Source organism: Vespula vulgaris, chromosome 1 (genome assembly GCF_905475345.1).
Source record: "Vespula vulgaris chromosome 1, iyVesVulg1.1, whole genome shotgun sequence".
In the NCBI taxonomy this organism is placed as follows: Eukaryota; Metazoa; Arthropoda; class Insecta; order Hymenoptera; family Vespidae; genus Vespula; species Vespula vulgaris.
Window position 1 is genome coordinate 12,640,380 of NC_066586.1, and position 26,428 is coordinate 12,666,807.

Genomic DNA, 26,428 nt, shown 5'->3' on the forward strand with positions numbered 1-26,428 from the left:
TGACTCTCATCTCTCTGACACCAATGTCCGATGCGATCCCCACTTTTCCTCTTTGACTGGACCGGCGCAAACTCGTCGACAAAATTTCACGATGATCCAAGTATTCGCCATGATCAAAGGTCATCAATTCATAAACTTTTTAATCCCAATTTTTGAATCTTCACGTTGAATTGTTTCGTGATAACTAATAAATTATAATTATTTTTATTTTTCACATTTTTTATATTCATAGCAGATTATTGTAACTAATTATTCTCATTGTTATGAGACAGTATCATAATTTGTATAATTTTTGTATTAAAAAATAGTAGGAGAAAAGATTGTTATATCTTTGCCAATTTTTTTTTTTTTTTGACTGAACCAAGCAAGTGCCAAATTGTATATTTTCAGGACTGAAGTAGATTTAGGGCAACGTGTAAAGCTCCATTGAAAGATAGGATCCTTTCAAAGCTTAAAAATAGGAATAGCATCACGTCGTACTTGCTTATTCACGGAATCGTTTTCACGTATGTAAAAAGAAAAATCTATCCGTAAAAGCGGCTTAAAGTAAACAATGTGGATAATTAACTAGGTAGAAAGCGAAAATCGATACTGCAAAAAAGTTTACTTTTCTGAAAGACTCATTTTACTGTATGTTCACGTTTATTTCGAATTTAAAAAAAATGTCTAATTTTAACGAAGAAATTTATCAATAAAAATGAAAGAATGAGTGTGTGTATATATATATATATATATATATATATATATATATATATATATATAAATACTAATAAATAAATGATAGACATAAATTAATAAAAATAGAGTTTATTAACAGTCGATCTAGGCAAGCCAACGGCACTACAAGTTTTACATAAATAGATCGATATTATCGCTATAATAATACAACGCTTTCACTTGGAACGAATCCATATGTAAACATATACATCATCATATATATAATATATATATATAAATCTATAAAATACATAACACATTGGCCATATTAACTATTATAATACTATTGACACGCCATAGGCGTTGGAATATTGCGTAAAAATATTTCTAATATCGTAATCGATAAATTTGCACTTTTAGAACCTTTTCTAATGCCTTGTTTGCGGCCCTTCTTCCAACTTACGCCATACAACCTAAAAGAAAAAAAAATAGATTGTATATATATGCTATAATACTATAATGCGTAATTTATAAATATTTCAAAATAACTTACATTACACATCTCTCGAACTAAAGCCTTCTCGCCGTCATGTCCACCTTCTCTTTCCAACTGTTCTCTAACTTCGAGAACTTGAAGAGCTCGTACGACAGCCTCAGGTCTACTTCCAATATGAGAATTGTCACTTGGACTGTTTGGATTTTCCCAGACTTCACCTGGCAATGCTTCCCATCCTCTAGCTCTTGCCTGTAGAACACTTTTGTCTTCCTCCAACTGTTTAACACGTTGCTCCAAACTTCTTACATATTGCATAGTTTGGTCTGTAATCAAGATAAACATTCATCATCCTAATCTTTTTATCCAATCTCAGATAAGTGGATAGAATATATGTATGTACTTGACGTTTCATTAAATTAATTTCTAATTTTTTTCCATCATCAATGTAACCGCCAATCTCGAATGAGAATTTACCGTTAAATGTAGAAGTGTGTCTCGGCCTCGGTGGTGCGGTTTCCTCCGCATTCGTACTCGAACTCGATCCATCCCCGTCGTCCCTCTGAACCCCTCCTCGTTCCTCGTCCAAATACAGGCAGAGCTCCTTCAGTTCCAGATTATCCTTTATCAACTCCTGCTGCTTGTTGTCCAGTTGCCGCAATTTATTCTGGTAAGCTGATACTTCCTGTCGCATAACGCTGGCTGTGTACCTACCAAATCTTTGCCATTCTCTTGCCAGCTTCCGACCCTTTTGCCGGTCATCGTCCAGGAAACAGCAAAGATCGCGTAACTCCTGATTGTCGTCGCTGAGTCTTTGGTTGGCCTCCTTCAGCGCACGAAGCTCACTGAGCTGAAAATCAATTGATTCTATTTTTTACTTTTCTTTCTTTTTTTTGTTAACCTATATAATATGAATTTAATATAATAAATAAATATGAAATAATATAATAAAGTAATATAATAATTTATATGTTATATTTAATTGTAATATATTTTTATATTTAATTTTCTATTTAATTTTTATAATATGAATTTTTAAATATTAAGTGAATATTTTATTTTATATATTATTATATAATTGATATAATCGATAAAAAAAAATAAATATTCGTAAATCGCCCGAGTATATACCGTCACGTGACGCCATTTCGTACCACGTGTCTATAGATTAAAAAAACATGTACTATTCCAGCACGTAACATTTGAAACGCGTGACGCATTCGTTCGATTATCGTGTTTTTCAACCGTTGGTTATTTCTTTTTACATACTTGACAAAAAATCTGCCTGTTTTCGTTCACTGTCGATCCTTACGTGTGCGTGACCGGTCGAAATTACGATTGCGAGTTCGACCCGCGTATGACCTAGAAGAGCCTTTCAAAAACTTCCGTATATTGCGTACGGTCCTACTTTTATTCTCTCAACACGGTAACGAAATAAAGATTCAACGTTGAATAGTTACAAAATTTGTACTCGTTTATCTCAAAAAAAAAAAAAAAGAGAGAAAAAAAGAAAAAATATTAAGAATTTTCTACAAAAAAATTTCCTGTATTTTGGATATTATGAAAAAGAGAAAAGAAAATTATCAACGATATCAGAAAGTGTGCAGACAAAAATGAATATATTTTAACGTCACGTTTACTCGTTGGTACGCTAAGTCACGTAATTGAAAGATTTATAAATATATTAAGTGTATTATTAAAAATTTCCGAGACATCCGTATCGATTCATTAAAACACGAATTATTTATACTTTAACGAGAATGTTATATTAACAAGCGTAGAAGATCGATTAAGAAAACATGCGGAAAGACCGGCCCCCACGTGGGAAACAGTTATACCGCCAAGACGGATTCTCACCAAGCTTTGTATTTGACGATTCTGCTCGGCAGCTAGCCGTGCGATGTCACTCTCTGTCTTTCGTACAAACTTGAGCATCTCCACAGGACCGAGTCTAAGGAACTCCTCGTCGGTGATCCTCTGTCTGCTCGGTACAGGTTGATTGCTAGCACTACTACTGCTACTGATGGTAGGATACTGACTGTTAGGTGGGAGATATTGTCCTTGTCCGATCTTAGTTTGAAGATAAGCCTGACTTTTGGCAGAAGCCGTGGTCGAGGCCGCAGCCGTTAAGAGATTAGCAGTAGCAGCAGCACCTTGTGGATGATGCCTGTGTTCTATCCTTGGCGAGTATTTGCCTTGGGCATCCTTCTGCTGAGACGCGTTTCTTGCTTGCGTCGTCTGCTGATGTTGCTGATGGTGATGATGATGATGATGATGAGTCAAGGTCGAGGCCGTACCCTGACCGGTGTTTTGAAGTACCGTGTTGACTGTCGATAGTGGTGGTGGTGGTACTGTAGTGGTACTGCTAAAGTGTGGATGATTCTTCAGGATGCCGCTGGTAGGTTGCGGCGGCGGTTGATACCGCGGTGGCACCTGATCCACTGGCTTGATCACGTGCGATGGACGCTGCTGCTGCTGCGGCTGAGTCTTACTCTTATTGGACATCGCGGCTAATTTAGCTCCAGGCTGCGTCGTGGCCCATTTCAGATAGTCCGCGTCTCCTCCTGCTGTCTTTTCTTTTCCCTCGTCTCGTCCGAACCACGAAAATCTGGGTCAGTCAGACTAACTGGCCTCTCTCTATCTTTTCCCCTCTCTCTGTATCTATCTCACTCACTCGATCGGTATGTCCACAGACCTACTACTACCTACACGAGAGGAGGAGACCCCTCTCGAGTTTACCCCTTCGTCTTCTTCGTCTTCTTCTTCTTCTTTCGTTTCTTCTCGCGTCGAATTCGCACATACTACACACTAACAACGTTCTTAATTCCTCTTACCGTACCCTTTTCTTCTTGCTTCTTTTTTTCTTATCCTCGCGATATCAACGTCATTGTAAACGCTTAAGGCGCGGCCGAGCTTCTGAATACGACACGCAGCATCGACTCAAAGAACCGCCTTCCTCGTTGCATCGGTGCGCAAGCACGAACTCTCACAATCTCCTGGTACTACCTTCGCGTGCCATCTGTCACTCACTCGACCTTCACGATACTGCATTCTCTCGTTGATTCCTTCTCTCTCTCTCTCTCTCTCTCTCTCCCTCTCTTTCTTCTTTAACTAGTTTTAATACGTCTTCGAACGCTGCACTCTTAAACACTGAATTCAAATCTTTCACTATTATTTTATTTTATCGTAAAAGTAAATAACGAAAATAAAGGAAGGAAATATACTTTATATATATATTAGCACTTATTTTATCTAAGATCACAGAGAAACTTGTGTGTGGATAGTGCCGCGTTCAACGGTGCACAAGCTGGCCCTCGAGACGCGGGGCCGCATTTCACCGTGAGAGTGCACAGTGCCGTATCTTTTTCAAGGGGGCACCGATTTCTCGAGAGGAACGTCTTCGTCGTTGCTTCAAAAGAGACGAATTTTATCCGAAGAAAAAAATCGTATATCGTCTGAACTAACCGATCGAAAGTTCCCCACGAAGCTTGAGAAGTCTCGCGTTTACTGTTCGCTTGAAATTTAGATTCCTTTTGTATGGTTTCCTGGTGTTGTTAGAGCCGAGAACTCCCCTCGGTAAAGTAGTCAAGTAGGGAGACTCTGTCGAGCCATAGCCACGTAAATGCCGGCTCCGCTGCAACACATCCAAGATGAACTCACGTTCGAGTTGAGCACTAACAACATGGCGGCTACCAAGAAACCTCCTGCACTCCAGGACGCGATCACGCGGATGAGCCCACTGGCTTAGCGCGCGGGAACAACCGATCGCCCTCTGGTTGGTCGATTCGTTTGTTTTCGTCAGGCCCAAAGGTGGGGAGAGATCTGAGATTTACTGGACTTTACGACTGAAATTACGACGATCGGCTGTGGTGAACGTAACCTTCTTTGTAAAAAATAATCTTCCGTAATGAGAGATAAAAATGAGTGATAAAAATATTTCAATACCGAAGATAAAAATAATGTTATATGTATTCGTTGTTTATTAAAATATTCGTTGAAATCGCAAGTACAAAATGATTGTTAGTATCGACGGGTAATCCAATTTGTACGAACGTTTATTATTTCGTATCTTTTTTTGCTTTATTATATAATATCTTGATAAAAAATGATATCTATGAGTCATGCGAAACAAAATAGTTGTGCATATGCCGTACGCGTAAATGTTTCTTCGCTGAGGGCAATTTCCAAAAACGTTTTGCCTGTTTCCCTGTAGGCACATACTTTAACACGTATCTGCATTCTTTTACTTTTTATGTCCATTCACTTCTTGAAGGAACTGTAAAGCAGGTAGAAAGTCGAGAAATTCCATTTAAAATTGACCTTTCCTTTGAATAGACTGAAATCAGTGCTAGGGATGAAAAATTCCGTATTCTGTGTCACAGATACACGTCTGAAGTTTATTTCAATAGAATAAATCTGTTTAAATAACTAAATAAATGCGTTTTAAAATACAAATCGTACAACGTATAAATAACATTTATAAATTATTATTGAATTTTTATATCTTACAACTATCTTAGTATTTTTCTGATTTAAATTTATAGAAGCGTATGTTTATGTAAAGAGAGGTATAAGAATTATTTAGTTAAATAATTTGAATAGCATAAATAAATTTAGAATATTACAAGAAAAAAGAAATGAAGTTTCGATCAATTTTCTATTGAAATGCGACTACGTTACCATTCTAGTTTTCCCAGTCGGTAACTCTAATTCGGTAATTACTCAAAGTAATATTTCATCTAATGTTAGCAAAGTCAATGAAAAAGCTACAATCACTTTTTATTTTGTTACACACGAGGGCGTTGTAAGACGATATTGACTTCACGTGTTATTTCGTTGGAGCACGGGCCATGTTTACAGATTATATCGCGAACGTTGTGTGATTTCATTATAAATTCTTTTAATATCTTCATTTTCCATTTAGTATGCAGTTTAAAAACAACAAGTGAAGTGTTATTAAAAAACGTGAATATTTTAGAATCCATAATTTTCATTTGCATACGCAAATTGTGTGAATTTCTATATTCTAACCTTTTCAATTAGCGGGTTAAATAAATCGTGATACGGTCTACCTGTACGATTGGAAGCATATCAGAATGAAAGTCACGATAAAAAGTAAGTATACTTATGTATATTTTTCTAAAAAAAGAATAATATTATAAAATAAGTAAATATATTGAATTAACGGGTTAATTTTTTAGGTTGGACAGGTGTCGCCACCTGGCGTTGGATAGCTAACGATGATAACTGTGGAATTTGTCGGATGCCTTTCGATGCGAGTTGCCCGGATTGCAAAATACCGGGAGATGATTGTCCTTTAGGTATTGACAATTCATTTACTATATTACATATTGAACTACAGAAAATCCTATTTTTCCAATACTAACTATTCGAAACAATCGAGTATAAATTCTTAATCTTTCGTAAATTTCATCCCCTGTTTCGATAATTACTTCTCATTATTTTTGTTTTTTAGCAAATTTAAAATTCATAAGTAAATCGTTATGATTAACCTCTAATAAAAACTGTGTTTAAATTCGACGCTTGGTAAAGTATCGACGACAAAAATAATAAAAAAAAAAAAAAACGAATTAGTTCGTACATCTTCGTAAATTCCCGCTTTGGCATCTGCGCGTTGAGAGTTTGGCGTAATATCGATCGGAATGCCGGTGTCGAATAATAGGGATCGCTTACGTCCTCTCCCCTCGCTTTTCGTGCGCATTTAACACGCGCGCGCTCATGTAAACGGAACTAAGGAACGGCTTGTCGGTCGGTCGTCGTCGCTAGGTACGCGTCCCCGTGCCCTGATCATCTCGTATCGAACCCCTTAAACTTCTGTCATAAATATTTAAAACCTTGACTTTTAACGATTAACTAAAGATTCGTGTTTTCAGTTTGGGGGCAGTGCTCGCATTGTTTCCATATTCATTGCATCATGAAGTGGCTGCATTCTCAGCAAACCAGTCATCTGTGCCCTATGTGTCGTCAGGAATGGAAGTTCAAAGAGTAAATGTTTTCCCGATGTTCCCGCAGGTGTCAGCACGCACCAAATAATCAGGTAAATGCGTAACGCACTAACACACTTCCTCATTCATCCAATTGTAAAAGTTCACGAACCCTTGTCGATGATAATCATAATATATCAATCGAAAGTCATTCGCACGATAGTACCGTCGGTCTCTTAAATTTTCGCGCTCTTCCGACCGCACGAAATCGTCATTTTTTTGTTTTTCATTTTTTTTTTATTTTTTATTTTATTTTATTTTATTTTTTCATTTTTTCCCCTTTTTTCTCATTTTGCAAGGAAAGAAAAGACGAACTTGCGATTGAATTTTTTTCCTTCTATAATATCGTCTCGGTATAAAGCGTGTGAGTTTAGAAAGTATCTCGTAATTTGGCCTTCTTCGTTGGAATTAATCAGGAGATAGAATTTTCCTTGACTTCTTGGAAAGCGTACCACCAATCGAAGGAAAGAAAAGAAAAAAGAAGGGAAAAAAGAGGAAGAGAGAAGTAGCTACGACGTTCGTTCGATTTAAGAATTCAACGATTATCGCGCCGTTCACATCTATGGCTTCGGTTGCCGACTACGAAAGTTGTTTACGCTGACATTACGCGTCACACACATCGGCCGATGCGCCGAACGAGATAACACGTAGATGAGGGAATACGTAAGTATCTATCTACGTATATATATACATATACATGAAGATCCTATATGAATTTCTCTCTCTCTCTCTCTCTCTCTCTCCCCTCCCTTCTTCCCTCTCCCTCTCTCTCTCTCTCTCTCTCTCTATCTGTCTCTCTCTCGTTTTTATGCATAGGGCGTTGATCTGTTACACTTAAGACTCGTAACGCGTAATTGTATGTTTATGATCCGTAACGTAACATATCCATCCATTCTATGCTTATAGTAGGTCACGAGCGCAGAATAGATCGAAGAAAGCGGTCTTCTATTTAGGTTATCATAATAAACTTATTAAACGCGTTAGTCTCGCTTGCCGCACGTTTTCATCGACTTTACATTTCTTTGCATTAACGATCGGATTAGGTTAGGATTTTATGGTAATAATTCATAAAGAATTCAGTACGACATTCGTTCGACTGTTATTATACGTGCTACTTGAATCGATTAGAATTCAATTCCGTTAAATAAAGAGTTCGTCTTTATTAATTCTCTATTTTGTCATTTTTACGAAAAAATATATATGTATGTGTAACGTAGTAGTTGTGTAGTACTCATTAAACTATACCAAGAATTGTTTATATTTACAAAGTATTGACAATTTTTGATATGAAGTAATTAATTATTTGAAAATAAAATGAAATCGAACTTACAAAATGAATACATATATATATGTGTGTGTGTATGTGTGTGTATGATTTGAAAATTACATCAAGTTATAGATGATTAAATTTATAGGTTACGTTTCGATTTTTCTTTTAATAAAAATAGAATCTTTATATACACATTTTTTAAATGATCGATAACATGTTTTCTAACGAATGCCATATATAGAAAAATTCCAACAACGATGATATCATAGTGATGTAAGACATATGGCACTATATGTTTTGAAAAGCGCGCGAGTTTTCCGCGAAATCTCGCGTTGGCGCTAAATACGAGGTGTTGGATTAAATTGCACTGCGTTCGAAGCGTAACGGCACGATGTGTAAAAACCCTCAATGATCCTCCTACTTATACAGTTTCGTTTACGTAACGCAACGTTATTTCCTTCGACTTTTGGTCGTCAAGTTTCTATCTCAGAAAGTAATAATTTATTTATAAACAAAAAATCATGTATGTTGTTGTATTAATCGTTAAAAAAAACTTTATAATGGCATCAATCAGATAAATAAAAAAGATTGTATAATATAAACGGAGAAATTCGCGTTCGTTTTCGTTAGAAAATCATCATCTTCTATACATATGTAAACAATTTTCTTCATTCGTAATAACCGAGTCGAAGTGAGTGGAACGCGCGTGTGTTATTCAATGCCAGACAGGATGCGTAACGATTTTGCTTGACTCGAGAATCGAGCAAAATGCAGTAGAAAGGAGCGAAATCGAGTTGTCAGCATAGTCCTCTTCTTCCTCGATTCAAGATACTGACCATACGATTTATTTTTTCATTCGTTTTTATATATACTTATATCAATCATCGAAAGTTTATTTTTAAGGTTAGATAAGATAACCTTAGAATTAACTTTTATCTCTAAACATCTGATAAATGTTTATAAAAAATATTGAATCCAGCATCCGAGTATTATTTTAATCGTTTCTATTTTCTTCGTAATAAATGATGCATCATTACATTCACAAATCATTATCATTTCCTATATATGTTTCTTTAACGTATGCGATTTTATACAAACAAAATTTTTCAGTATAATTATATTAATCATCATAAGTACCTTTGTTTTTAAGGTAAAGTTTTTACTCGACGATTTTGATAAATGATTTTATACACTTTGAGTCGAACACATGCTTCTAGTCAAAAGAAAAAATCCATTTACCTTTTTCCTTGTCCTTCTTTCCTCTTTTTACATGTTATACAGCCACTCCGTGTAACTTGTTAAGAATTTCATTGAATTATTAATTAGGTATTCGACGACGACGACGACACACGTGACCTATAATACGAGCGTCTGATTTGCGTGCTTTGCACGTGTGTTGTACAAGCGACTTTTCTTGTCAGTAATGGAGGAAATGGTTTCTTTTAAGTGTCATGATACTAATTACTTCAATTGTATTTTCTAACCTTGTTAAATCTAGGAAGTTCGATAAGATAATGTAATCGAACATTACGATAAAACATGTATGTATGTAAATCGATAAATCGATTGAATCGAGAATGAAATGTCGGACATGGCAATAACGATTAAGAAATGTCCGTGCGTTTATTAAGTAAAAAAAAAAAAAAAGAAAAAAAAGGAAAAGAAAAGAAAAGAAAAAAAAAGGAAAGAAAGAAAAAACAACCAAAAAGGGAAACATTGTAATTCAATCATCATCCGTAAGTCGTGTTGTAATCGTTCGTGCAACGCATTGTTTCGAGACGCGATAAAATATTCTTTTGAGAAAGACGCGCGTTAATTCTTTCGTACGTTTTCAAGGTCAAATCGATTTATATCCCTTGTATATGCATATCGTCTTGAACAAATCGCATTGCGTTACGAATGAAATATGATCATGCTTCGTAATCACCTGACGAGTTTACACAAATCTCAAAGTCAATTAAAAAAGAGAAATATGAAGAAAGTCCAGAAGAATGTATCGCAGAAAATTGTATAGCCGAGCGAAGGCAAGGACAAGTGACTAATCGGGAAATATTATCGAAAAAGAGCATATTTCAGTTTTTTATGATTCATAAAAAAACAAACGACAAAAAAAAAGAGAGAAAAAACGTTGGGCCCAAGAAACAATATATACAGCACTGGAATGACGGTTGGCAGGTCGGCGTGATGGAAGAGGAGAAGGGGGAGGAAGCAGGGGACACCTAATGGGTCCCTTCCCTTATCTCCTTCTCTCTTCTTTCCATCTCTTTTCTTCGTCTTCCTTCTACTTTCTCTCTCTCTCTCTCTCTCTCTCTCTTTCTTTCTCTCTCTCTGTCTCTCTCTTTTTCATTCGATAGGATGGCAACGATGCCGAGAGCTTGACGTTACACCTACAACCGTGTACCAAGCACGAGAAACATAGCTGATGTATCTGTTCTCTCTTCTCTTTGTAGGTAGAAAAAGAGAGAGAGAAAGAGAGAAACATACAGACATACACACACACACACATTACATATACGTAACGTGTAGTGATGTGTGTTCGTCCATAGCCGGTTAATACCAGCACCGAGCGAGTTGCCTACCTGATGCCCCCGAGAACGCGAGCTCGAGCAAGTCACGTGGTCTCTTGAACGCGAAGGATGTTTCTGGGATCGCGAAGTCAGTACTCGACGGGCCGTCCTCCGAGCTGGAGGGAAAAAGACCGAGGTGAACGAGAAGGTACAATCTTGCGGAGATTCCTTGTGGAGGGAGGAAAACTTGAAGAGAGAGAGAAAGAGAGAGGACTTTGAAGAGTAGTAGTAGTAGTAGTAGTAGTAGTAGTAGGGAGGATATCTTGCGAAGGAAGCCGCTCGATCGTCAGATACCGCAACACTTCTACCGATATGCGTTAACCGAGAACGATACTTTTTCGAAAGTTCTTTTCCTGTGATTTTTTTTCTCTTTTACTGTTACGTGAATATTCTTTCACGAGGAGGAAACTCTATGAGATACCTCGTTGGTTTTCATCGTTTTTCAAGATACATTTTTCAACGGAAATATTTCTATCAAATCGTACAGCGTTAAAATGGTAAAGATACATTCTTTGTGACTTTTTCAATGAAATATTACTTGACGAGAACAAATTGATCTAATCGATTGAAGAATTCGTCCGGTGAAAGAAAGGAATAATAGGGGAGAGACAACGAGATTTCGGAATAAGAGAAAGAATAGAGAGAATCAAGAGTGGGATATCGAAAGAAAAAGAGAGAGAGAGAGGGGAAACGAATTAAGAATACTACTACGCTTCGAAAGATCTTTGGGCACTCGTGAACCAAACGAATTGTATTACTTTCTTTGCCTTTATTTTCATTCTAAAAATACAATTTCGTAACGTACGAGAAGAAAAGAAGAAGAAAAAAGGAGGAAGAAGAAAGATAAAAGAAAAAAGAAATAGATTGGAAAGGCTATCGAATGATTTCCTGGTAACTATTTATATCGCGTTAAGTCGATGACGCATCTCGTAGCACACCGAAGTTACGACGACGTGCTACAACGAGATTCTCCGTAGATACGAAGAAGTCCGAGGATGTATCCGTTAGAACGAAGAAAACAACGTAGGAGTGTTCTGCTATATTGAGAAAGATTGCTGGATATTCTGCATGCACCGATGTTTGTTTTAAAGAAAAAGGAAAAAGAAAGGTGCGATGTAGTTGGGTTGAGATAAGCCATATCTATTTCTCGTTATCACGAGAGCATAGTTGAATTCTATTTGAAAGAATACAATTTTTATATATTCGACGATAGTCGAAGTAAGATGCAGTTAGCAGCAACTCAAAGACCTCATCCACCACCGGTACCACCTAGACCAAGTCGACAGGTGGTAGCTGAGGCATTGAAAAGATCACCTAGACCACCCTGTCCTACTAGACAGGCACCACCACCTCCTAACACCAAACCTTGGAGATCTGATCGTGATCAAAATGATCCACAGCAACAGCAACAGCAACAACAACAACAACAACAACAACAGGGATGTCCAGGTGGACGTACCATAATCTACGAATCCATTAAGGAATCTACGAAAGCTGAAAGAAACGATATTTCTCCAATAAGTACCAGCACGGTTCAGCTCACCGACAAGCATCAGCAACAGCAACATCAACCGACTCATGCATCGAGTGAAAGGAACGACGACAACGACGATCGTCGTGAAAATCCGCGAGAAAGACGGCACCGTCAACCTATCCTCGAGCAAAATGATACTTCCACGGAGTCGGTGCTCGTACGAGAAAAAAGAGGAGAAGGAGCAGGAGGAGCCACTATCGAGGATCCTCGACCGGAGGGACAACGCCTTGAAAATCGTGCCGATCTCAAAGATTTCAAGGATCAAACTAATTCCCCAGGTCGACGATCACCTGGAAAAACAGATGGTGACTTATCCAGCACCAAAGATATCAAAACAGTCGATTTCGAAATATTGGATAAGGAAGAGCATGCGTCGATAGGGATGACAAAAAATTCTACCAAGTCAATCGTTTCGTTCGAAGACGAACGTCGTCCAAATTCTGAAACGAAAATACTAGGAAGTAATGATACAGGATTCAAAGGACGACCGAGGATCAGGCCTGACAAATCCTTGAACATGGAAAAAACGATGAGCAAGTTTGATGGGCGGCCTACGCCCACGCGAAGATCACCTGCTGGTAACCAACAATCAACCGTTCTATCTCGAAAAGACTCTGTTTCTAACGAGAATCGTAATAATAACAATTATAGTAATAATAATAATAACAATAATAATAATAATAATAGTACTCATATTAATAACAATAATAATAATAATAATAATGACGGTGATGATGATGAACAAAATGAGAAAGAGTCGAGTGTAACAGACGAGAAACATGGAACAGTAGTCGTGGTTGACGAATCCGAACGTAGTAAAGGCACGTACAACGAGGAGGACAACGACAATAACATTCATCGACAGGATTGGCTCGAGGCCGGTATCCGTTATTCCTCCACGCAGATCACTTTGCAGGGAGACGAAGGTGCCGACGGTCTCCTCTCATCTTCGTCCGTTGACGTCGAACGCGTTAATGGATACGACGATCGTCCCGAGGACGAACGCACCGTCGACCTTGACTTCGTCAGGTATTAATTTATCATCATCGTACTCACTGTACTAGAGGAACCTCGTGAGTGTCTTCTATCATTCTAATTGAGATCCAAATAGCTCTTGGGATAAAACGTTTATTTTATTATTATATACATGGCTATTCGATAGTAAATTTCTGTTTTTTTTTTTTTTTATGATTTTATATCACGATTTGATTTATTTAAAATTCATTCAATAATAATTATTTAAATGATTATTAGAAATAAGAACAGCAGTATCGGCTTTATCATTTTTCTTTCTAAATTTATTTTCAATATCGGAGGATTCACAAATCGGCCATATTGTAAAACTGTATCGCGTCGGAGATGGTAGTACTAGTTAAACGTTCTCTATATAGTTTCTCTAAATAGACAACGTCGATGAGTTGGAGAGGTGTTAGTGAACACGATTCAAGCAAGCGAAAAATATGGAGTTGCATCGAGGATCGACAGGAGGCTGTTTCTCGATCGTCCTATTTTGTCTCTATCGTTTCTCAAAGCGTTCGACCGTGACAGTAGCATCGATACTCGTTAACGGTTCTATTCGTCGGAAGAAATTCATGATAAATTGCATGATGAATTTATTTCGTGTATTTCACAACTACCATATTTACAGTTTCAATAATTAATTAAAATAAAAAAATATTATTCGGATACTTGTATAAAGATAATTTTTTTAGGTTATAACAATGACTTCTTTTTTTTTTACTACTGATGATTAGTAACAACTTATATAACTCATTCTGTAAAGGCATCGACAGAACGTATCAACGCTAACGTATTAATTATCAACTGGTCACGATGTATCCAGGCCTTCGAATAATCTATACGTTATGATCTTACGCTTGGTTTAGACATTCTCATTCGAGAACTATAGTTATTCGTAAGGCACGCTATTGTATCTCCGGACGACCCCTTGAATTCGACTAAATTAACGTTACGTTGTAGGTTATGTTTCAATCACGACTTTTATAACGTATGTATATACACACGCATACATATTACATACGTTATATGATATTCTCGATTGTATCTTACTTACAATTTATTGAAAAATAATCAGTTGGAGAAAGTACACGATAGTTGCATATATCAGTGATTCGTCTATATATATAATTTAATGATTCATATATATATACAATTTAGTACATAGTTATAGAGTATATATATATATATAATAAAGAATCATAAAGAATACATAATAAAGATTCATAAATAGTTAGCATTCTTATTTGGATCGATCAAATGAAATTCACAAAATAAATAGAAAGAATTTATTTGGAGAAAAGGCTAGAAGAGAAGAGGGGGAGAGGGGGGTCGATGACTCATTCAGCCAATTTTTTCTCCCCTTTATTTTCTGTTCCCCTCCTTACTTTCTGCGGGGATCGGAAGCTCGGCGAAGGCAAAGACCGATCGATTTTTATTCCGCGAAGCCGCGTATAACGGTACGTCGTTTCCTTTCCTCTTTTAACCGCAAAGAACGACTTGTTGTATCGTCGGTTCTCTCTTCTGCTTTCGCAGCATACAGGAGAGGATCGCGATGTCTTCCCTGCAGGGGCTGCCACCGTTGCCGAGGAGCCTCAGTGGATTCAATTTGAGTGGAGCTTCTGAGCCACCCCCACCACCTACGAGGTCATCCAGCAAATCACAAAGAGGCGGGAAAACGTCGATTCAAACTTCTACCTCGAGACCTTCTCCACCTGCGAGACAACTTACCACGTTGGATACTCAACTGGCGATACTTAGAAGAGAAATGGTGATTATCTTTACGATGGTCTTCGTAAAAAGAATAACAATTTTATTAACACACTGTTGATCGATCATTAGTATACTGCTGATTATATAATATGCAACTACGTATGTAATTATTAAAGTATACAATCTTCAATTATTGTAGTATCATTTATTGTGTTTTCGATAGCGTTTGCTTAATTTTTATATACGTATTTTATAACAATTTTTCTAAATTTAATAATGATTTTTAATAATGATTTTATAATGCAATTATAAATCATATAGTCGTGATAAAACGCATTATTTTTCGCATATAACAGATCAACAATGTGTTATAATAATTGATAAATTTGTATCGTAAAATATCATAAAACAATCGAAAATATTCCATAAGGGTTAAGAGTTAAGGATTTATTTATTATTAATTTTTTTCTCAATTAAATAACATGAAATGTTCGCTTTCATTTGACGGTAATTATCGAATAACTTGGAGCAAAAAAAAAGATTGATCGTCTTGTTACGAGCAAGTTGATTTGATACCAAGTTCGATCCTGTACCAACTATCCGTCTTTAAGAGTCGCGTAATACTTTCAATTATCTGCGGAGAAAGTGTTGAAAGAATTCGATAATAGATCCCCTCCAATTTCGTGTTAAAGATCTTTCAACGAAAATCTTAGATCCTTTAATGGATATGATCGTTAGTGCTAATGGAACTCATTAATCGGTATGCACAACGTAGTATAAAAAGAAAAAAAAAATCTGTTTACTAGACAGGAAAAGTCAACGGAAAATTCCACGACGTTTCTGACTAATTCTACGCGTTTGTTCTACGCGTCCTTCTCTCTTTCTTTTTTATCGATCGACATAGAATTTTTCTAGCAAGCTCAAGAATTACTCGAAGATGCGTAGTTGACAATATTATCATCATTATCGTCGTCGTCGGCTTCGTTATTATTTTTTCTAACGTGAAGTCACCTGTTCCTTCGTATTTTGCTCACAATTCTCTCGTGTTTCTTTCAACTCGGGGCTCGACCCGTTACCTCGAGGCCACGGTTGTGCGTGGGTAAACTGTAGAGTACGGTGAATATGAATTCGACGACGTTCTAAAAGCGTCGGGAAATGAAGCGATGAAAATAGGGGGACAGAGAGTAAGAGATAGATAGAGAGAGAGAAAGAGAGAGAGAGAAAGAGAGAGAGGGAAATAAAGAGAAGGGAGAAGAAAAAGATTGAACGTACGAGGTGTTGAGTCCTCCTTTTCTTTTTTCTCTTTCTCTCTCTCCTTATATCTTCGTCCTCCTCTCTTTTTACATTGCCATCAAAAAGTAAACAATAACATTTCCATTTTCCTAATTCATTTATCAATGCAAACATATCAATGTTATTGTTTACATTGATAGAAATTGATAGCAGACAATTAGAGTGTTTAGTTTGATGAATGAATTATCTTAACGATATTAAGTAATTATTTATTATTTGGTTTTATGTTTTGAAAGAAGTATCATAGAAATTGGACCTTTTGTAAATATATATTTATATGTGTATGTTAAAGTTGGCTTAATATTTTGATAGTCAATCCAGACAAGAGGTGAACTGGCACAGCCGCTCCCACGCTGCATTCCCTCAGGCGTGACTCCCCACCTCCATTTGGTTTTGGTGGTAGCCTCTTCTCCATCCAGTCTTCTCTGCATTCTCTCTCTCTCTCTCTCTCTCTCTCTTTCTCTTTCTTTCTTTCTTTCTTCACGTTCACCATTCTTGTTCCCATTCTCATTTTATGCCTCTTCTCTCTCTCTCTCTCTCTTTTCTTTCTCTTTCGTAGTGTGTTCCCTCTTCTGCCATTCCCACGAGTACAGGCACGGCGGCGGCGTTTGGAAACGTTGCACTTCGGTTCATAAATCACGAGTAAGCATTTTACCTCGACTCGCACGGTAAAAGTGAATGTTGGACGAGATAGACCCTCCAGGCGCTTTGACACAATATTTCTTCTTACTCGAGTATTTCAACGTATTTGGAATCGAGTGAAACTTTGAAATAATCATTAGGACCTTCCGGATAGGATAACTATACTCTTTTTATCTCTGACTTCTATAATCTCTACCCCGCGCCCTACACAAGTTACACATTATGTATTTCAAACGTTACACAGTGCTTCGTTCAAATATTTGATTCGTATTTCCTATGGTTTTCATTCTTAACTTTTAATACCACAAATCCTACGTTATGTATCTCAAATATTAAAGAACTTCGTTGTAATATTGAAATAATTTATGATATTCATTTTTCTAATCCTACAAGTTCTATATGTCACGTGTATTTCAAACGTTACAAAGATTTCGTTGAAAGATTTGATTAATTATTAAAACTATGATTATAAATATTCCATTCATATTTGTTTCAGTTTGGTCTACGACAACTGGATCTTTCTTTGCTTTCGCAACTTTGGTCTCTGAACGAATCAATCCAAGAATTTCGACAACTCTTGCAGGAACAAGAAGACAGAGCTCCATCGCCGTCGCCAAGTAGCGAGGAAGGAGATGATACTTCGTATGGGACACATCCACCACCAGCACCTAGAAGACCAGCACCTGTGGTGCATCATCATCGACCACCTAGGCCACCTAGACCACCAAGGCCACCACCCAGCGACGAATCACCATCTAGCGAGGAATACGGAGCCGTTTGACGGAGGATACTTCCTAAAAAGACGAAAAGATCTTCTCCGTTGTGTTCCCCAAACTCTATAGAGTTCCTGTAAAAGAGAAAATTTGCAAAGAAAGAAAGAAAGAAAGAAAGAAAGAAAAAACACAAAGAAAGAAAGAAAGATGCTGAATTCTTTTCCGAAGTTCTTTCTCTTTCTCTCTCTCTCTCTTTCTCTTTCTTTTTGTCGTTGAAAGAGCCTCGGTGATGAATGAGGAAGGATCTTAGTTGAAATTCAATTAAAGATAAGCTATTATCGCCTCGATCAAAGAGTCTATATCGTTTGCGAAAGAAAGAATATTAATATAAAAGAAGAAGAAGAAGAAGAAGAAGAAGAAAAGAAGAAGAAAAATAATTGAGTGAATATCACAAAAGCCATGTGTTCAAGGCTGCCTACCTCTAAGCATTACATCGATTTTAAACGTTTTATTGAAAGACGCGCCGTGTGTTGTTCGTACGAGGGTGGAAGTCAATTAGTAAACAAATTTTGTCCGTACGTCGGAAGTCACCCATACGTGATAGCCTGATGTTATATACCTATGTATGTATGTACATATATATATATATATATATATATATATATATATATATCACGGACCGTTTTTCTGACTTATATTATCCGAGAAAGTCTCTTCTAAAGCTACATAGACCACACTGATCTTAATCGCAGACAACGATACTATCCTCTATTCAAGCTATTAGATAAGAAAAATACTATTCCCGTCGTTTCACGGTCAGTGTTAAAGAGCCTTCGATAAACGGCAATGGTTTCTAGCAACAACAGCAACAGAGAGTTTGTTTTTGCATGAATAGATTTCTCTGCGTCGTCGTCATCGTTATCGTTCTCTATGTTAGGGACAAAATCGATCATACGACACGTCCAAAGTTTTTTGCGACAGGCAGTAGCTAGTGAGTTCCAAAGAACTGTCTTTCTTCCGTTTTGGTCAAAGAAGGAAAAACTTTCTCACGTTAACGCGTTATTACGTCCACTACAGAGTTTTCTCTTTCTTAGTTAGCGTAGATAAGCGTGTAAAGATTATCATCGTAGAATTTAAGAGATAAACACGGGAGTTGTCGATTCGACATCATTTTCTCTGTCAATTTTTTTATGTAGGTTTGTTCCGAACGTGTAAAATAATGATTTACATAGTGTTATACAAATAAATGAAAGGTGATTTAATGATATATATATATAGAGAGATATACAATATATATACATATATAAACGATACGTTTTGTCTGCCCGGCTGTCTACTGCTGTGTCATTACATATGTATATGTATATATGCGTTTGTTGACCTTTTATCGAATACCGTTGTTCCATTCCGTTGTCTGACGAAGTACCGTCGAGATTGCCGCGCCTCTTTGGTTGCATACATACAATACTTATATGCAAAGTATATTATTTTTTTAACTACATTTATTAGCAAGGAGTGCACGTCAATATATGGGAGCGAGGTCAGTGAGAGTCACGGAACTGATTTTAATTCTTTGCAATGCAAACATCGATTTCTTAGATTTCACTTTCTTTTCCTCACGGGTAAAAAATGTATCGATAATAATCTGATTTATATTATTTTTTAGTCGACGTTATTATAAATATTTCGTCATGGAAAATGTTTCTTTTTATTTTTTCGTAATCATAGTTCAAATCCTGCGTAAGCACTAGATGGCGCTTGTCACGCTAATACTAGATGGCGCTTGTCGCGTTAGCACTAGAGGGCAGTAGTAACATTCAAGCTTGTCGAGCAGTGCGTACTACTCGTGGTTGAAAGTGTAGAATAGGTTAGGTTATAGAAAATTTCTTTTCTACGAGAGAATTAGTGGTTTTATAAAATTTATTAACGATGGCAGATTTTCGTGCGTGTGACGACAGAGGTAAGAAGCGAAAAAAGAAACGTTCTAATATGCAAATGGCGAAAAAATTTGCTCGTCGAAGAAATCACGGAACGGATCTTGACACGGAAACGTATCAATATATGGTTCGCATTTTGGAATTAATGCGTGAAGATTTTCCGAGCGTTGAAGAAAAATTAATGTTCATTAATAACGTGTATGAACAATCTGTTGGTCACGAGGTTGAATATTCCAAAAATCAAGTTGGTTCGAGAGTCTTGGAATCACTTTTGAAATATGCGAGTCTAGAAGCAATTCAAAGGTTTACGGATGCTCTCAGTTCTTCTATGAGACCAATAAGTAGCGACAGATTTGCTAGTCATGTTCTGGAGAAAATAATTGTAGTCTGTGCGGACAGAGGAAACAAATCTAAAAGTATATTGGAAACACCAAAGTCGAAAGAAACTGAGAATGTACAGGATATCGTTATAGATGTGAAAGAATCCGAAGTGAAATTATACAATGATATAGTTATAAAATTGAGTAAATATTTGATAAATAATTTAGAAGAATTTGTTTGGGACACGTATGCTAATCATCTCTTAAGAACTGTAGTAGAGTGTCTTGGTGGATTAATAGATACCAGCGATGGACAGAATAGAACGAAGCAAATGTTACATGTTATAGAAAGGCGAGAGATTATACAGGAATATAAAGATTTCTTAATCGATGCATGCAACAGATTATATAATTGGCCACAGTTTCTTGAGTTTGGTAGAGATGAATTAACCTCAGGATTGTTACAAAGTATTTTATATTCCTTAAAAGATATAGATAAGAAGTTAACAAAATCTTTCATCAAGAAGATCACAAAGGAATGCTTTAGTTCTAAAGAGGATGGAAAATTATCTAATATTTTTGATTGTGAAAGTTCTATAAGACTTTTAGAGGCTTGTCTTGCAGTAGCAAAATCCAAATCCTTTGATAATATTTATGAAGAGTACTTCAAGGGTAACCTAAAAAATTTATGTACAACACAGGGTACTATCTTTAGTATACAAAAATTGTTAGATCATTGTGAATCTAAAGAAACTTTTGAACAAATATTTGAAGAAATTGAATCACTTTTCTCAGATATCTTACAAGCAAGTTATACAGGAATTTTAGTAAGTGTAGCTAATGCATCCAAGAGATTGCAAACGAAACAGGGTGCATACATAACTATGATTATTAAGATGCTTGGATGTGATACATCAGAAGAAAAACAATATCAAATTATAAAATGTATTTCTACATTGAAGAAACAAAATGAATTGGAATCTTTGAAGAAAGAAGATCAAACTGAATTGCCTGTCCACTTGCATGGAAGTTTGATCGTACAAGCTGTACTTAATTTCAATAAACCTATAAAAATCGTTAATTCCTTATTGGCCCTGAACAATGAACAATTATTAAATTTGATAAGTAATCCAAAAGGTAGTCATATTGTAGATGCTTTTATGGATAGTAAATATATTGGTGAAAAAAGCAGAGAGAAACTTGCTAAGAAATTACAAGGGTGCTGGGTACAATTGGCTCAAAGTACTCATGGATCTAGATGTTTAGACAAAATATGGATTTGGTCTCATCAAAAGCAAAGAATGTTTATTATGGAAGAATTAGCAGCTGCTGGAGAAATTTTACGTGCTAGTAAGTCAGGAAAAATTATATTGAATAAATTGAATGTACCTTTATTTGTCAGAAATAAGAAGGATTGGACTGAATCGCAAGGAAAAGAAGAAAAAATGAAGGCTCTTTTCGCTGATATAATAAAGAAGCCTATTACGCAAAGCTAATATCCCAGAAAGAATTTTGATAAGAAGATTGTAAATGACTCATTTTTTACATATATTATGTATATTATATATGTATGTATATATAATACACACACACACACGCGCGCGCGCACATACATACACATTAAGGAAACGTTTAATTAGACAAATTAATTCGCATCTTCTTTTTTATTGTGACATAGAATAATTATATATATATAAATATATATATATAAATATATATATATATATATATATACACATATTTGACGTGTTATTTCATAAATACATTTCATAAAATTCATCGTACGTTCCTGCAATGCAATGTGCCCAGAAGGAATTACAATAAATCGTTATCTAAGTTCGAGGAAAACTTTCTAATTATGTATAATCAATAAAATTGTCTCCTCGCAACCACGCATGACTAGACTTCAAGATACACAATTAATTATAATCCGATTGATCGAAGTAAGAATCTCTTGTTACATCTGTCATTACAATCGTTAAGTCTATCAATTGACTAGGGTAAAATCGATGTAAGCCGTTTGTTGTGTACGCTCATTAGAAGCGATCAAATCCTATCGCGTGTTAGATCTTATTGTTAGATTATATTTGCATCTCGATGGAATATTAAAAGAGAGGGAATTAGATATAGAGAGACAGATAGAGAGAAAGAGCAAGATGACGAATAAATAAAAGATTGCGAGATAGTAATATGCGGAAAGATTTCATATAGGAAAAAACACCGATCTTTGGTACAAAGAATATCTTACGATTTTGTTAAATAGAATTTGATCTTTAGATGTAAACGATCTTCATTTGATACGTAAGATACGTAAGACAACGTGTTTGATCACTACGGATATTGGAAAATCGATAATTGAATAGCAGAAATTTTACACCAATTTTTCGTACCAAGTGCATGCACATTCAATGTGAATTATTGACTATGAATTAGCAACACAGATGAACAATGGTACAAGCCTAGGACGCTCATCATACCCAACAAACGTCATACGTATTCGAATACGTTCACACATTTCTATTACATTTCATTAACGTGATATTTACAAGAACTATACAAGGATTATTCTCTTTTCCAATTGATCGCTATCAAGATGACCTTACAAAGCGAGTCACAACTTATTCGATTACTCAACATTTTCAATATATAGTTTTTCTTCGATATATAACATAAAAATATTAACAAATTCTTCTAATGATAAGAACAAATCATTATGATAATAAAATGCATCCTTGTATAAATCGTATTCTAAACAATCCATACTTCGAAGATCAACAAAATCAACAAAATTTTTGAAGAAGAAAAAAAAAGAGAACAAAAATATGAAAGCGAATATGGAAAGTATAATAGAGTCGATAATTAAGTAAGAAGTCTCCGAGTCTTCTGTGAGGGAACATCAGCGTGGATCGAAATAGATCGGTCTGGCTAATCGTAATGGCACGTGACTCTTTCCCTCATGTCGTCACTTCCCTTTGGAGATGGTATTTGCTGTGGCCGACACGGTTGAACCTTCTGCGTCATTGATACTTCCAGTGACGTTAGCTGTACCAATTCTAGGTGGACTACGCGAAGATGATCTTCGAGGTTCTCGTGGTAAAGGATTATTGCACGTTGCATGATGTCCACCAGCCTCCCAATCGCGATGTTGACAAAAGGAACCGCAATATCTTGCGATTCCACATCCGCCGCAAGTTTCCAACGCTGGTCTGCCACAATTCCAACAGCTCTGCGAAGACAATTAGTTTGATTCATTGTTTTTTCTCTTTTTTCAATTTAGCATTGATAATAGGATATATATACATATTTTTTTTCGGAAGTATAAAATATGTACATACTGATCCTACTATATTAGTCAAATGTGCATCCTTGTCATCTTCGGTAGTGGACGGTGCCGAATTAGAAGTAGTTGTAGGTGTTGGAGCAGTTCTACCACTGGTCTCGACTACGTTGGGACTTCCGTGAACCCTAACGAATGAAGCTTGACGAACACCAACGTGACTTCTTTGAGATAGTGGTAAGTCCAAAAGTCTGTGTACTCTCAGACGTTCGCTCGCTCTCGATTCGGCAACCGCTACTGCAACTGCTCTTTGAACTTCAGCAACAGCTGCTCTTTTTACTTCTAACACGGCTTCCTCTAGAAATTATAGAAATAATATAAATCATATAACGAAGCGTAGCTTCGAGTAATGTAATCATCGATGAATTTTTTTCAAAATTACCTGCTCTTCTTTTCACCTCGGCAACCCTATCCTCGGTAGCCCTGATTGTCTGAGCGACAATTTCTCCAGACAAACGTTTTAAGCTACCATCTCTATCACCCGTTGAAGATTCTACTTGAGCACCATTGGTCGAAGGATTATTGCCAGTAGTATTGTTGGCATTACCATTCTGTGCGACTACGTTTGGCGGTGGTATAGGTGTCGCAGCAGGACTGGAACAGCCACGTCTTTGAAGAATAGCCAAAGCTCTCTTCGTCTTTTCTACCATGCCAAGAATACAGTTCAACATCACATGAATGTTCTTCCATTCGTCGTCGAGGCTAGAACCGTTTTGAACGTGACTCAGCTGCTGTTGCTGTTGGGACAAATGATGGGGAGCCGAGAAAGCATTTATCTGGTTAATTTGGACTAGGCTCGGTGGTACCGGACTAGGCCCGTGACCATGTCCGTGTCCATGGCCTTGAATGGATCCACCCGCTGCGTGAAGAGGGTGATACCAACAATAGGATGATGAATTTTCCGTTTGTTGTGATTGTTGCTGTTGTTGCTGATGTTGTTGTTGTTGTTGTTGTTGTTGTTGTTGTTGTTGTTGTTGTTGTTGTTGTTGTTGTTGTTGTTGTTGATGATGGGCACTCCATGGATTAGATCTTTTACCGTAAACTGGTACATCCTCGAGTAGGGTACCGTTTTCATAGTACCTGTAAGTGAAATTAATGACTAAGTAATATACTTTTGATAAATTCTTCAGTTGACTTTACTAGAATTTGTAATAATCAAATACAATCTATTTGTCGAATACGATATCCCTATTGAACTTTATACACGTTACATGTGTGGTTTGCCTTCTAAAAATATATCCTACGTTAAATGCGTCTAGTGGAAAATACATCCACCAAACCGTCCACGTACTTACTCGAAAGCATATGTGCCGTGTAATGTGTATATCGTAAAACATGCGTGCAATATGGTATGCATCAAAGAAACATGTGCATAAAACAGTCCCGCGGCCGTATGTTATGTGTGTGTGTATTAAGATGCATGCGTCCAATGCGACATGTGTTCCGAAATCCGTATAATCTATCTGTTTTACATTAAAAAAAAAAAAAAAAAAAAGAATCTAGATCCTTCGATCAATTTTAATTACATGCATCATACATTTGTTTGTTAATTTTCATTGTTGTAATATAATAGGTCGATAAAAATCGTAATAAAAACATTGTTATAGAATGTTCAGCTTTCAAAAATGTCGAGTCGCACTCGATACACAGGAATACCTATGAAGAAGATTGATGTCGAGTTAGACTCGACGTAACAGTTGAAAGGGTTAAATGTATTTTGAATAGCAAGACTGTGGTTCACAATCGTGCAATTTCAAAGTAGTTAGCTGGTACGTTAGATAGATACATGTGAGGTGGTATAGTTTGGATCCAAAGACAGCTGGTCTTCGTACAGTTCAACGAATAGGCATCGAAGGCTGATCTTGGGAGCATGTATTAGTTTGGAATATGCCAATAGGTACTCTAGGCAAGTTCCCTTGCTTCAACGTTAGCAGGTCGAGCTGAGCCAAAGAGGGTAGATAGTATGAGATCTAGAGAGGAGGTGGGAGGGGGAGGTAGAGAGAAGAGGGTGACGTTCACGAAAGGTGGTACTCCGATGATATATGGAAACGTCACCAACAGACATATCGAGAGGACGCCAGCCAGGGTGGCATTGCCAGCGTGCACACCACGTTTTGTCGCCTTCGAATTCGCTTCGTCGCCCCTCGGCAGCTTGTTCGCGTGAGTATCCGTGTCCTCACCGGAACCAACCACCCTTCCTTCCACCTCTTGGCCATCGAACTCTGATCTCTCTCAGCACTATCTCTCCTTCTCTTTCTATTTCACTCCTTCCCCTAAGCAACTCACTACCACTGGAGGGTGGTCTCCCTTCCTTCTTCTCTCCTTCCTCCACCTCTCTTTCTCTGTACTCTTCGATCCTCATCCCCTTTCAAGGAACACGATGCTTAATCGAACACCTGCTTCGATGAGCCACGTTGCGACGAACGAGGGTTTCCTTCCCTTACTGTGTTACGAATTACGCGCAGACGGAGCTCAGTATAATTGATTAAACAAGCTTATTAATCATTTATTATCAAAAAGTACGGATTATTCTCATTGATTAGACTAATTTTTAACTTCTTGAATTATAATTATTTTCTTAGTTTAGCCTTGGTTAATTATGATTTAAGTATTTTCTTAATTTTCATATCTTGCGTATTCATGTGTCTGTATGCGTATACGTACGCATACTTCGAAAGTAATTTCTTGTAGGAAATGGAAGAAACTATTCTCGTTGTTTAGGCTAATTTTTATCTTTTTTCACTCATAATTATGTTCTTACTTTATTCTCGGTTAACTTTGATATTTTTCTACTTTTGATATATCATGAATTCGCATACACATACATATATAATATTTTGAAAAGCCATTTTTGAATAAAATTTTTCAAGTAATTCTTTTTTTTTTTTTTTTATTAACTGAATATGAAATTGTCACGTCACAGATGACCT

At 36.6% G+C, this 26,428-nt stretch overlaps 4 protein-coding genes across 18 annotated transcripts in view; 2 read left to right on the forward strand and 2 right to left on the reverse strand.

The window, feature by feature from the left end:
* Positions 1–791: 791 nt before the first annotated feature.
* On the reverse strand, positions 792–5,083 carry LOC127064520 (coiled-coil domain-containing protein 85C). The gene is made up of 5 exons (XM_050995692.1): positions 4,375–5,083; positions 3,008–4,300; positions 1,628–2,000; positions 1,211–1,476; positions 792–1,130 (listed from the first exon to the last, which is right to left on the reverse strand). The coding sequence occupies exons 2-5, from the start codon at positions 3,653–3,655 to the stop codon at positions 1,086–1,088; spliced, it is 1,332 nt and encodes a 443-aa protein (XP_050851649.1). The 5' UTR covers positions 3,656–4,300; positions 4,375–5,083; the 3' UTR covers positions 792–1,085.
* An 875-nt stretch (positions 5,084–5,958) lies between these two features.
* On the forward strand, positions 5,959–18,112 carry LOC127064479 (anaphase-promoting complex subunit 11-like). 9 transcript variants are annotated; one of them, XR_007781729.1, is made up of 5 exons: positions 5,960–6,265; positions 6,352–6,471; positions 7,045–7,208; positions 7,572–7,818; positions 10,876–12,219. XR_007781729.1 is itself a non-coding variant. In XM_050995646.1 (4 exons), exons 1-3 carry the CDS (start codon positions 6,247–6,249, stop codon positions 7,158–7,160), a joined length of 255 nt encoding a protein of 84 aa, XP_050851603.1. In that variant the 5' UTR covers positions 5,959–6,246; the 3' UTR covers positions 7,161–7,208; positions 10,876–12,219. The 9 variants fall into 9 exon arrangements, 6 of the variants coding, with proteins under 6 accessions (XP_050851603.1, XP_050851583.1, XP_050851556.1 ...); XR_007781730.1 differs by lacking the exon at positions 10,876–12,219 and adding an exon at positions 7,972–10,083; XR_007781731.1 differs by lacking the exon at positions 10,876–12,219 and adding an exon at positions 9,752–10,083.
* A 1,626-nt stretch (positions 18,113–19,738) lies between these two features.
* On the forward strand, positions 19,739–22,050 carry LOC127064502 (nucleolar protein 9). Its single transcript, XM_050995663.1, has one exon. The coding sequence runs from the start codon at positions 19,834–19,836 to the stop codon at positions 21,655–21,657; it is 1,824 nt and encodes a 607-aa protein (XP_050851620.1). The 5' UTR covers positions 19,739–19,833; the 3' UTR covers positions 21,658–22,050.
* Positions 22,051–22,508: 458 nt separating this feature from the next.
* LOC127064440 (protein CBFA2T1) overlaps positions 22,509–26,428 on the reverse strand; it is a 35,298-nt gene continuing 31,378 nt past the window's right edge. For all 7 annotated transcript variants that reach the window (XM_050995490.1, XM_050995500.1, XM_050995510.1 and 4 more), the window contains 3 exons: positions 23,881–24,578; positions 23,497–23,795; positions 22,509–23,387 (listed from right to left, as the gene is read on the reverse strand). In XM_050995490.1, the coding sequence (XP_050851447.1) occupies positions 23,124–23,387; positions 23,497–23,795; positions 23,881–24,578 (1,261 nt within the window). In that variant the 3' untranslated portion in view covers positions 22,509–23,123. The remainder of the gene's footprint in view (positions 23,388–23,496; positions 23,796–23,880; positions 24,579–26,428) is intronic.

Bases quoted from the DNA above. Each gene is read 5' to 3' on its own strand.
- LOC127064479 (XM_050995590.1), top strand. From the start codon at position 12,216: ATGCAGTTAGCAGCAACTCAAAGACCTCATCCACCACCGGTACCACCT. The intron at 13,556-15,079 runs GTATTAATTTAT...CTGCTTTCGCAG, and splicing joins GTCGACCTTGACTTCGTCAG to CATACAGGAGAGGATCGCGA. The intron at 15,315-17,687 runs GTGATTATCTTT...TATTTGTTTCAG, and splicing joins CGATACTTAGAAGAGAAATG to TTTGGTCTACGACAACTGGA.
- LOC127064520 (XM_050995692.1), bottom strand. From the start codon at position 3,655: ATGTCCAATAAGAGTAAGACTCAGCCGCAGCAGCAGCAGCGTCCATCG. The intron at 2,001-3,007 runs GTGAGAATCCGT...ATTGATTTTCAG, and splicing joins ATCGTCAAATACAAAGCTTG to CTCAGTGAGCTTCGTGCGCT. The intron at 1,131-1,210 runs GTAAGTTATTTT...TTTTTCTTTTAG, and splicing joins TAGTTCGAGAGATGTGTAAT to GTTGTATGGCGTAAGTTGGA.
- LOC127064502 (XM_050995663.1), top strand. From the start codon at position 19,834: ATGGCAGATTTTCGTGCGTGTGACGACAGAGGTAAGAAGCGAAAAAAG.